At 44.9% G+C, this 11,702-nt stretch overlaps 1 protein-coding gene across 1 annotated transcript in view; it reads left to right on the top strand.

The window, feature by feature from the left end:
• The first annotated feature begins 1,260 nt into the window (after positions 1-1,260).
• AGO3 (argonaute RISC catalytic component 3) overlaps positions 1,261-11,702 on the top strand; it is a 41,986-nt gene continuing 31,544 nt past the window's right edge. The window contains exons 1-2 of the mRNA XM_075773850.1: positions 1,261-1,573; positions 10,513-10,684. Coding sequence (XP_075629965.1) covers positions 1,555-1,573; positions 10,513-10,684 — 191 coding nt within the window. The 5' untranslated portion in view covers positions 1,261-1,554. The remainder of the gene's footprint in view (positions 1,574-10,512; positions 10,685-11,702) is intronic.

Below are 11,702 nucleotides of genomic sequence, written 5' to 3'. Positions count from 1 at the left end.
TGCTTGTTTGGTGACAATTTGTGCACCAAATCTGTAACAAACTGGTACTAAACATTGTTAAAAACGCTGCCAAAAACTGAGAAAAGGGCAGATGTACGCTCTCAGTTTATGGTGATATAGTGAATCATAGTCTTTATTCTCTTCATCAACCCGAGTTACTTAGAGTCTCACAGCTCCCCTGCAAATTGGAAAAATAAACACAGGCCTGATGTCAATCCTTTGGTTGTTATGGGAATGTCGAAGGATAATGTGCACTTAGCGGGTTTTTTAGTCAGTTGAGTGTACGCTTCTCAGATGTCTTTACATCTCCCTCCCCGAGAAGGCTGTTCTGAAGCTGTGCGGGAGGAAGGCTGCATATTCACCCTCATTGTCTGCAGCAGCGTTTAATACCGTAGCCTTGCCTAGAGTTGCCTTGCTTTGAGCCTGGCCCTGCCGCGCGGCTCTCCCCGTGTTCTGGCAGTGCTGTTTCGCAGGATCTCCTCCCCTCACCTTAGCACTGCAGTCGTACACCATACGTGTTTTACCAGGTTTTTCAGCGCAGAGGAAGAAGCCGGCGCGTTCAGTCAGCGTTCCTGGCAGCGCGTGCGGAACGTGCCAGCAGCCGTCAGAGCTCCCGTCCAGCGTGTTGCTGCGTCCTACAAACAGGGAAATACTCGCAGAGCGCTACGTTCTTGAGTGTGACTAAGGCCGAGGCTTTTCGACTGGCAGATTTAGTGAAGGTTAAACAACCCAGCAACATAATGCATTTGGACCTGGGCTAGCAGCCCTAAGAGCCGTCGTATGCCCCAACGGCCACAGCGTGTGTTCGGTAGGCTGGAAGGAGAAAGCCCGCGGTGACGGTTTCTACTTGTAGGTGAAAATCCTCCTCTGTGAGGTAACGGGAAAACCCACCCTGTGCTTTCAGGGGTGGCTCCCGAGGGCGCCCGCGTACAGCCCCACCGGTGAGGGCAGCACAGGGCGGGCCCGGCGTCCACGCTGCGGGGCTGGGGCACAGCCGGGCCCCGCTCTCCCGGCGCTGACAGACTCGGCCCGGCCCGGCCCTGAGGCGGCTCCGGTGTCTCCGGCCGCTCCCGCCGCTTTTCCCGCCCCCCCCCCCCCCGCTCCGTTGCCGAGCAACTGCGCCGGCTCGCGCCTTCGCTGCGCGGCACCGGGCACTTCCGGCCGCGCCTCCTTCCCGCGCGCGCGCGCACCCGGCGCCCGGAAGCACCGCCCCCGGAAAGGGTGCGCGGCCCGGCATGCGGGGGCGGGACTTCCGGCGGTTGGGGCGCGCGCGCGCGCGCGCGGCGGAGCAGAGCGGCAGCGCGAGCCGGGGCTGCGGGCGGCCACGCAACTTCCGCCCGGGGGGCTGCGGTCGCCGCGCGCCGCCGCCGCTGCTGCCTGAGGGGACGGGAGCTCCGGGCGGCCGAGGCGACGCGCCGGGCCGCGGCCTGCGGGGAAGGGGGCGGGCCGCCGCCCAGCGCAGCCCAGCGTAGCCCCGCGTAGCCCCGAGCCGGCCGCCGGGCCCGGCGCAGCGGAGAAAGCCGCAGCCCTGAGCGGCTGCACCCAGCTCCATGAATGGAAATCGGCAGCGCAGGTGAGCGCGGGGGGCGGCGGGGCGGCCTGGCCGGGGCTCGGCCGCGGGCCCTGCGGCGGGGTGGGGGGAACGGGCACCGGCCCTGCCCCGCGCCCCCACCCGCCGCCGCTTGGCCGGAGCGGTTGGGGGGGGGGGGGGCGGCTCACCGCGCGTTTCACCACCCCACCCCCCCCGGTTCCCGCCCCGGCGGAGCGGCGTGGGCCGAAGGGCAGGAGCGTTGCTGAGCTGCCAGCGTGCCGCCGGGAGCGGCGGGGCCGGGCGCGTTCGCCTCGTGGGTGAGTTCTGCCCCGCCGGCCGGGCGGGGGGAGCCGCGGAAGCCCTTGTGGTCTAGCTCCGGTAACCGGGGAAAGCCGGGCACCGCGTCCTGCTCTGCTGCCCGTTTTCCGGTGCCGAAGATCGCAGAGAATTAATTTTGTGTGTTGCCTAACTAGAGCTTCCCAGGCAGCGGCTGTAGGCCAGCTTGCATAATCTTGTCGCTGCGACGATGTCTGAGATTCCGCCTTGAAAGCTGAAGCTTCACCTGCGGAACAGGCAGTTCCCCCGAAGGGCTCCTTCCCGCACCCTCTGCCAGGCAAACCGGAGATGCTTACGGCTGTGCAGGTCTCTGGACACTAGAATTTTAAGGGTAATTGCATGTGCTTTTGGGAGCACTGCTAGGCGCAGCCCACCCAGGGTCTTTAGTTTTGCCTTCAGTCGTTTGATCCTTTTATATGGGAAGCCCATGCTTAGTATTTATAAACCCTTGTGTTTAAAGTAGATTGTCAGAGTTGGCAAAGGAGTTTGTGCTTCAGTTTATCGAAACAATTAATCTTCAGGCCTGACAGAAGAGTGGAAGGAGAGTTCAGGATTTGGGCTGTGTTTAATCGGTAGTTCGTGATGTAGCTGCATGGCAAAGGGAATGTCAAAGGCTATGTGGAGTTCCATTTCTGTCACTGCAGGAGATGCCGCAGCTAGTGAAAATGGAGGGTGGCAATGCAAAGCGTGGATTTTCATCTCCTCATGTGTAGGAAAGTATCTAACTTAAATGGAGATTTAAGTTAATGGTGGATTTGGCTGGAAAAAACTTGCCACCTGAGCTATTGTCCTTGCTTAATGAGGTATATGGTGGGGTTGAAACTGTTTTAGGAAGTTGCTGGGTTTTAGTAATCTGATGGAATTCAGATGGTATGCTCATAAACGGTGTGTGTTAAATAAACTTTAATGATTACCTGGTATGATGCTAGGTTTCTCATGACAAGAAATAGATTTGCAAGAGCAGCCTGTAAACAGTTTTTCTTTGGAATGAGTTTACCTGTTGTTAGGCTGTAACATGTTAGAATTCATCAACGCGTGCCATTAGACTGCTCCTCATGGGCTCAGCCTAAGCACTGTGTTTGGCATGACGGATGCTTCTTTCCACGTCTGTGTAACGAGGGAAGCATTAAGCGTGATGTTGACGGTCCGTGTTTCACAGAACCTTCTGGCCATCAGACACAATACTGGTACAGGAGGACACAAACCATCCTTGGCAGAGCAAGTAACGGTTAAAGTTCTGTCATAGAGGAGAGAAGGACAGTGAGATGTGCTTCCTTTTCTGTGTGTGAAGGGAGAACACAGTGCAGAAGAGTGGGGAAACAGAGATGGGGTGCGAGTATACCTGGAGAGAAGTATGGAAGTGTGTGCCAGGATATTTAAGGTGAAGCGGTGCTGTAGGTGGCTTCCTATTTGTGTGATAGGCTTAGTCTTTGAAATCTAGAAAGTCCAAATGAGAAGGACATGAAGCCGGCTGTTCATGGTGCAGGTTGTGGTGAAATCCAGTAAGCTAAGGAATAGCAATAAAACGCTATTCACTAAAAAGGTGCGGTGAAGTAAAAGCAGCTCTTGGTAACAGATCAAATTTGGTGTCGTGTGTCACACTTCTACGAGGACAGCGTTAAATGAACTTACAAAAGGCAGGAGCATTAAAACAGTGCTACCAGGGAACTGAGGATGCTCTGAGTCAAACCAGAGTGCTGCGTATGTCTTCACTTACCTTTCATAAATTGTTCCTTCAGAGTTCACAACTCTGTGTGTTAAAAGTGTCACATTGGATTTTCTTGACTCTAGTGTGGTGGTATGTCTTTAATGAAGCTCTACAGATATCTTTAATCTTCTGTTCGCTTTTCTATGCAAACTTTGGGCAGATAAAATTCTGAGAATTTGCTTGTCTCCATCTGTGTTAATGGTCCTCCCAAATCACTACTCTTAAAAGTTACATTTTTGTGGGTGGGGTAGAGGAGGGAAGGAGAATGAATCATAAGTGCCTTCAAAAGTTACTTCAGAACATGTGTGATGGGAGTTGCAGTGGAAGTTTTTCTCTGGAGTTGCAGCGGAAGCTGTTTGACTCACAATGTGAACTTTACAAATTGTTTCATCCTCATGGCTTTGCTTCCTTAGTGGTAAAGGTGTCGGCATGTTTCTTGAGCTAATTTCCAGTAGAAATTTAAAGAAACTACAGGAATATACGGCTTATATGCCTTTTGACACATCTGGTATGTGTTTAAACAATACACTAATTGAACCGCAGTCTCCCCTTATATCTAGCTCTAGCGAGGAGCTGAGAGTCAGCCTGCGACTGATGCTTTGCAGTCTTACTGGGTAGTCTGAAAATTCAGCTGATAGTCCCAAGACTTGTATTGAATTTGGAGTGAGAAGGAGCAGCAAACAGGGTGACTTGCCAAGTGATCAGAGGTATCTTGATAACTGAAGTAATTTTTCTCTCTCGTTAGACAAGACTGTATAACTGAACTGTCGTGCAAAGCATTTACCTCTTAATTAAAGAAAAGGCTATAGTTGGCTACAACTCAGTTTTGTTCTTAATGTTCTTCAGACTTTCTCATTTCTTTTTGCTCTAATGCGTGAAAACAATGACATTTATCATGAATGTATTGCTTTTAATTTTGTTCACGTGCAAAACTTGTGAGGATGTAAAGTAAATTTTAGTATTTAGTAACTGTTAAAACTGTACTTTATTTTGCAAGGGGCTGTCTGGTAGTGTGGGTCTAAATTGAGTAATATGACCATGTGTCTCACATCTTACTGTTCAGCTCTTAGATATTTTTCAGACAGTAAATTGGAAAAAGGGGAACTGCTTGTATCTTAAAGTTGAAACCTAAATAGCAGTAGATGGACACCACGTTTCACTTGCTCCGAAAGAGCAATTCAAAGTTAGTGAGTAAGGGGGAGGAATGGTGTAGTTTTTGAAACAATACATCTAAAACCAGAAAAATAAAAATCAGTGCATTAAGAATTGCGTATTTTCTTATAAAGTGGGTTTTTTAGCGTAAATGCAAGTACACGCTGGTAAAGGTTTCTTTTGGCAGCAAAATGTGGTTTATCTACACCAACAGTATGGATTGTGCGTTTACCTTCCTGAGTTTGGTCTGTGGGAGTACCTTCAAGGGAAAAGTATTGCGGTGTTTGTGTGGGTTGTCATGCTCTCTTCTCCTGGAGCAGTTAGGCATTAACTTCACGTGGTTCTGGTTTTTTTACCTTAAAGTTCTTCATGATTAGATTTTTTTAGTGGTTCAGAAGGATTTATTCTCTTGTAAGTGCTTCCAAAACACTTCACTGTATGCTTTGTAACTTCGTTAGGGCAGAACAAGTTAGCACACTGGTATTTACTTGTGCAGTTGGCTATCACTGAGCATGGCATCAAAATGTTGGCTTTTGATGAGTTTTAACATGACCTATTATCTGAAACCTTAAAAAAAAAAAGCCCAGCCTAAATTGAGAGTAGGAATGTTTAGTAAACGTGGACTGCGTTACTCATAAATAATGTAATGCCACCCAGCAAGGCTGCTGCTACAGAAATAAGGCAATTCATGATTTCTGGCATAAGTAAGGAGCTCAATTACCGAAACCAACATTTAAATATAATCTTCCCTATCTATTTTTTAAATCTAGAATTCACTTATTTTTCGGTAGTGATAGGATTTTCTTTGAGCTCCACAGGCTGGGCCTCTGAGTCCAAGCAGAGGCCAGGGGCCCTCTGAAAGGGAATCTTCCACCCCCCCGTCTTCTCCCCCCCTCCATGGAGAGCTTTCTCCCCTGTGCAGATTCCAGCCCGAGGATGGGAGCTGTTAGACAAACCTGCCTTGGGTTACTGAGCCAGAGTTTAAATAATATTTTACCTGTTAATTCTCTATCATGTTTGTAAGACTATTCAGTCAGAGATTTAGAACTGTTTTATAAACAAAAATAAAACTATTAAGTAATCATCTGTTAATATTTTTTGGTTTTATAATGCTGAAGCCCACAGCAGGAAAGAGGATAATTTTTTGCTGGAAGCTCAGTACTGATGTCTCTTTCTGTAAAGAAAGGATCATGTAAAGAAATCTGTATTTTCTATTAGCATCTTGCTAGAATTCAGTATTTTGCTTCGTGTTGTTAAACTGTCTTGCATGCCAAAAGCTTCAATTTTGTTGAAAGTATTTGCAGATTTCTGTGCTCGTGCTCTTTCTGTTCAGGCTTTATTCTGATTAGGGCTCCATTTGGTTGCTAGGTAGATTCAAGCCTGCGTTTTGGATGCACGCCAGATGTGTTCTATACGGCTGGCTGTATTGCCATAGAAATTACAGTCAATTTTTGTTTTGTTTAATCTTTATTGTAACATCCATAATTCCACAGAAGAAAAGATCCTGATTCAGAGCTCATTTAAACCATTAGAAGGACTTCCATATTGGTCTGGAATATTATCTGACTTTAATGGGAATTTTCACATTGTGGATTTGAACACTGACAACTGCAAATTCCCTGTTTTCAAGTGCTGTTGGAGTAAATGGTTCTGTTGGCAGAGGTGCTGCGTAATTGCACTTGAAATTAATTTCGTTGTCCACATATTTTTAATATTACTCCAAACTTCAGTTCTTTGAAACAATAGTATTGGTATGAGGTTTTTCTTCAGAATGTATTTCATAAACAATAGACTTAGTCCATTTTAACAATTAAAAAAATATTGAAATACTAGTTTCCTCATTAAGCCCTCTAAAAGTGACAATTCCTTTTTCATCTCTTTTGGGGTTTAGTTGAAATTTTGAATTAAATATCAGCAAAGTATTGTCCACCTCATCACCAAGCTACCTGGTTATGGGACGCAGGTAATTTGGCACATGACCCAGTCTGGTGCAGCAGGCACAGATAACCAACTTAGGTCCTGGTGCACGTTGGGCTGGAACAGTAATGTCCCGTCTATGTCCGTGGGAAATACCGGTGTAAATCCCCTGTGAAATGCGACGGGGACTCGAGATACCTACTTCCAAACGTGGCAGTGGTGGCGGGGAGCAAACCCTGGACTTTGTGCGCTGCTGTACACAGCACGCCGTTGGGCACTGGTTGGTGAAAGGTGGAACTTTCCTGGGTTGGTATTTGGTTTGCAGGTATATTGTCAGGGCTTTCGCTCCTACTTGTTTATTGCGCATCCGGTTGTGAGAAAAAAGTCTGTCAGCATTGCTGAAGGATGTTCATAAATAGTGACTTCAGCAAATGCTATGAGTGGTAATTTATAAATTAATATACCTTTAGCTCCTGAAGAGATTTTTTTTTTTCTAGCTTGTGTTATTACTGATTTAAATGCTTAGTCAAATATTTTATCTGCAGATTTCTGCTGTATATTTTCTAATGAGTAACCGTACATTCAGAAGGTTCCTTATTTAGTGGCAGATCTTGTATGTTCTTGAAATGTGCTTCCTTGCTGTATAAAAGCCTTCCAAGAATCCGTTTGAAGGGTCAAGCTTAATTCCTACCTGTGTATTCATTGTTCTGTGTTAGAAATCAGTTGAATGTCGATGTTGGGGACTTTCCTTAACTGGTTTTATGAATTGAGTACTAACCTGGCAGGCTAAACAGACTTGATTTATGTTTTTTCTTGGATTTTTAAGGACTCACTAGGTATATGTACGTATTTGATGCTGCTCTAATGGCAGAGCAGTAATGGTTTCTTAAACACAAAGAAGTTTCTCCTCTAAAATGTCTCTTGTGGGCAACGAACAGTGCAGAGCTGCTCGTCTGGAGGCACCGAGAGACTGAACGTTCCTCCATCTGCTGCGGAGCCAGGCTGTGCTGCAGTAATGCTTTTTGCAAAGATCTTTGTCGCGTTAACGACTTTGGTTTTGCAATGGTTAAATAACATGAAGGAATCGGGCTGCCACTCGTAGTCATTCTGTGCTATTTAGAATAATAGGGCTTTTAATATTTTTGGTTCATGTGTTTATTTCCATTGGTTTGACACAGGACTTAGGCATGAGGCTGAGTGAGTCATTGATACGATACGGGAGCAGTAGCTGATCTCAGAGAGCATCGCTGGTTATTTATGTTTTATTGGGTTTTGAGTCACAGGTTTGAAGCCAGTGGTGCAGACTTTCACAACATGCAATCTGGCAATTTAGTGTATTTTTGAAAGCAGGGTATTCCGAGTGGGTGCTGGTGTGTTTGGACAGTGATAGTAGAACTGACTCATGTCACGTTAACTTGTCCAAGGGAGTGTGTGAATCACACAATAGCAAAATCAGCTGAATTCTTTAAAAATTATTCCTGAATAGCCTGTAGACCTGTGATTCTTATTCATTTGTTGGTCACTTAATTCCTCTTTGCCAAAATCTGGGTTCTAACTTCTTCCAGGGTGAGCTGTTTCCTGCAGAGCCGTGTGTGGTGCAGCTGAACGAGTGAGGCTAACGAACGCCTTTGTCTAACAACTGGTATTTTCTTGTTTTGTTCACCACTGTTTTCCAAGGAGCAGAGGTTGGAGGCCTGCTTGCATGCTTGGCTTTGGGTACAGCATTTCTTTTATGACCCAGGATTTTGAAGTGCACCCTGCCTCATATTAGTAACTGAATATAATTTCTCTGTTTCAGGTTTTTGCCCCTGTGCAGTTGATCACTAGGATTCTGTTAATGTAAGCAAAGGGGTAAATAATGGGATAGCATTCCTGTAAAGGAGTTCGTCTCTTCTCCAGCAGTTGAGTGCTCAGTTAAAAAGTTGAACTTTGTCACCGTCTCCTCTGGAAGTTGCACTAAGATTTCAGCCGTGCTCTATTTCCCTGTTCCGCGCGCTTCAACTTCTTCTCCTAACCTTTGTGGAGATTGTCTTCATGCTGTGTCTTCTGTGCTTACAGATTTTAGCAACTGTTCTTACATGATTTTAACAAATGGGGTGACAGGAGACAGGGCAGACCTGACTGTAGTAAACTTTTAGATGTTATCTTTATTTCAGCAGTTTTGTTAGCATTTCCTACAGATGTGAACTAAATATAAACTATGGCATGTATGTCTTTGTAATATTAAAATAAGCTATTGAGTCATTTATGTCACTCAAATGCTTAATAGTAACTTTTTGCATATGCTTATATTCTGAAAATATATCTGGAGTAAATTGTAGAGCTGCTTTTACAGTATTAAAATGAAAAAAAAGTTGAAGAGAACAGATGCTTGGAACAAGTCTTGCATAAGCAGAGTCTGTGAGGGTGTTCTAAATGATGCTTCTTGTTTTATGTTTTTGTTTTATCTTCTGGCTCAAAGCCAAGCCCACTCAGAATTTTTGGGTACGTTTCTGGGTAGAGACAGACAAATGTTACAGAGGAACTCGGCTTTGATGTTCACCTATTCTCAGTACACGGTTTCCTTCAAGATAATGAGATTTTTTTCCAGGAATGGTGGAGATTAATCAAAAGGCAAATAGAAATTTTTACCAGCACTTGACATTTTAACTCTTCTATGAAAATGAGTGGGTTGGAATTGCTATCTGCGTCACTGAGTAGGAGTAGAGGGGAGAACTTTTAACTAACTTAATACAAATGTCATGATTTACAGGGCATTCTATGATGAGTAATTTTTTAAAACTCTGGCTACAAAACATGTTGGGTTTGTTGTTGTTTCTTGACTGGAGAGAGATATTTTAAAGTGGAAATACCAGTAGAAATTCTTGAAAGTGGACTATATTTACTAGTTGGTTTGGTTTTATAAGACATGAATAACCCAGATTTTGAGCTGAGGATTCTCATCTAAATGATACAAAGTAAATTAAATAGACAACCAGATGAGGATGTAACGTATATTACTAGACAGGTGTTTTCAACTGACTTTCAAAATACCTGTATCTTATTGCAGGTTTCGATGGTTTCTCTGAGCAGCTATGGGTATTCTCTAATGTAGAAGTAATCAAGAGTTTTACAGTCCTGGGTCTTAACCCTGAGTCTTTCCTCTTCTGGTCAATCGGCTTTATCGGTGCAGTTAGACAGGAGGTAATGGTTTTACTCCTCATCCGTTTTCAGCCAGCAAAGTTCAAGAATGATCTGTCTTCCAAGACTGAGCTAATAATGGCAATGAAATTAAGAGTTTATCACACATAACATACATCAGTCCAGAACTGCTTCCATGGTTTTGTATTCTGTGGCAACTTTGTTATTACTAGGTGTTCAGAAAAGACTTGTAAAACATCTTGTGTTTTAATGGCAGACAAGCTTTCTGCAATAGTAAAGTGTTACAAGGAGAAGCATGCTTTTTTGTTTGTTTAGGAAGTCTCCTGGTTTAATCATGCTAATCACAGAAGCTGAAAATCAGCAGTAAGAAGACAGTTGAGATGTGGGTGGAGGCTCATGGAGGAAAAAATGGGCAAGTGTTTGTTTAGAACTTAATAGGCTAGCAGGCTGTTTGATGTATGCTGTTTGATACAGCTGATTTTCCCTTCTTCCAGTGTACTGGCTCTGGTGCCTGCCCGGTCATGCTGTGAGTTGGTTCAGGGAATTGCCTAAGACTGAAAAGGGGAGTACATTAGTAAGTCTCAATGGGAGGCAAGCATGTGTATCTGCAAATGCAAGGAGCCTTCTGTACTTTTAAACTGCTGAAATATAAGCAAGTAGTACCTCTGTAGGACAGCTTGTCTGTTGTGCTTATCTTCTAATCTGTGGTATTTTTTTTCTTTCGCAGGACCCGTCGGGGCACAGCCCCTACTCATGGTGCCCAGGCGTCCTGGCTATGGCACCATGGGCAAACCCATTAAACTGCTGGCCAACTGCTTCCAAGTTGAAATCCCAAAGATTGATGTCTACCTCTATGAGGTGGATATCAAACCAGATAAGTGTCCTCGGAGGGTGAACAGGTGAGGTGACATTTATCTCGTAAATTAGACTGATAGTGAAATTTTTAAGCAACAGAGGGACCTACTGAAGTAAATATAATCTTTGTGTAGCTTAAAATCTGAGCAGTATGCTATGGAGACCTGTGTGCAAGTTCTCACAGACATCTGTGAGACAGGTACAGAGCCTGTTCCAAGTTCTTCACAGTTTGGTTGGGGCCAGGTGCTCTGAAGTGGGCCAGCCATTAGTGGTCACAGTACTTTGTGAGCCCTGTGGGCAGTGACCCCTATTCTTCAGGGCAGCATAAATATGGTATAGCTGTCGGCAGTCACCTTTTTGGGTTGCAATACTGGCTGTTTCACCATTTGAGTTAGCAGGAGTCTGCTCCTATGGGTGTTTTTATCCTCAGTTGGTGTTGAGATACATTGCAGCATTGGTAAATTTGAAAGGTTTCCCAACTTAATTCACTTGGGTATTGTGATCAGAAGCTAGTGACTAAAAGCCATTGCTGTAGGTGCAGGAGGAGACGGCCTTCAGCTGGAAAGCTTCAGTTAGGAGTAGTGGTATGAAAGCACTGCAAACAAACTAGTTTTCCCCTTGTTAATAGGTTTTTCATGCAATCAGCTTAGTATATTGAAATGGTCAGACTTGGCCTGAGCTCCACCTGTGTCCTTTCTCTGTTGTCACAGCATTTTGTATAGCACGTTGTATCTCATCTTATTTTCATGTCTGCTGTGTATTAGGGTCAGTTAAAATCCCTTCCTAGGCTGCTTCAGTTCTACATTGATGGTTAAATGAAGATAATATATTAATATGCTGTATCCCTGTTCATTTGGTGATCCAACAGACTTTCCCTATTGAGTGCTGGATTCTTCAGCCTTAACAGATTGATAGTACAGCTTTTTATATATGGTCTTTGTGTGTTTTGTCCTAAACCTTATGCATTTTGGGAGCCAGAGAAGCCTCCTCAGAAGGAATAGTTAATTGAGAACCTGACATTAGAGCTATAATATTTTTTGTGTTTTAAAGATTACAACATTT

This window comes from Balearica regulorum, chromosome 22, assembly GCF_011004875.1.
Source record: "Balearica regulorum gibbericeps isolate bBalReg1 chromosome 22, bBalReg1.pri, whole genome shotgun sequence".
Lineage (NCBI taxonomy): Eukaryota > Metazoa > Chordata > Aves > Gruiformes > Gruidae > Balearica > Balearica regulorum.
The sequence above is the reverse complement of the archived record's forward strand: the minus strand, read 5'-3'. Positions and strand labels throughout refer to the sequence as shown.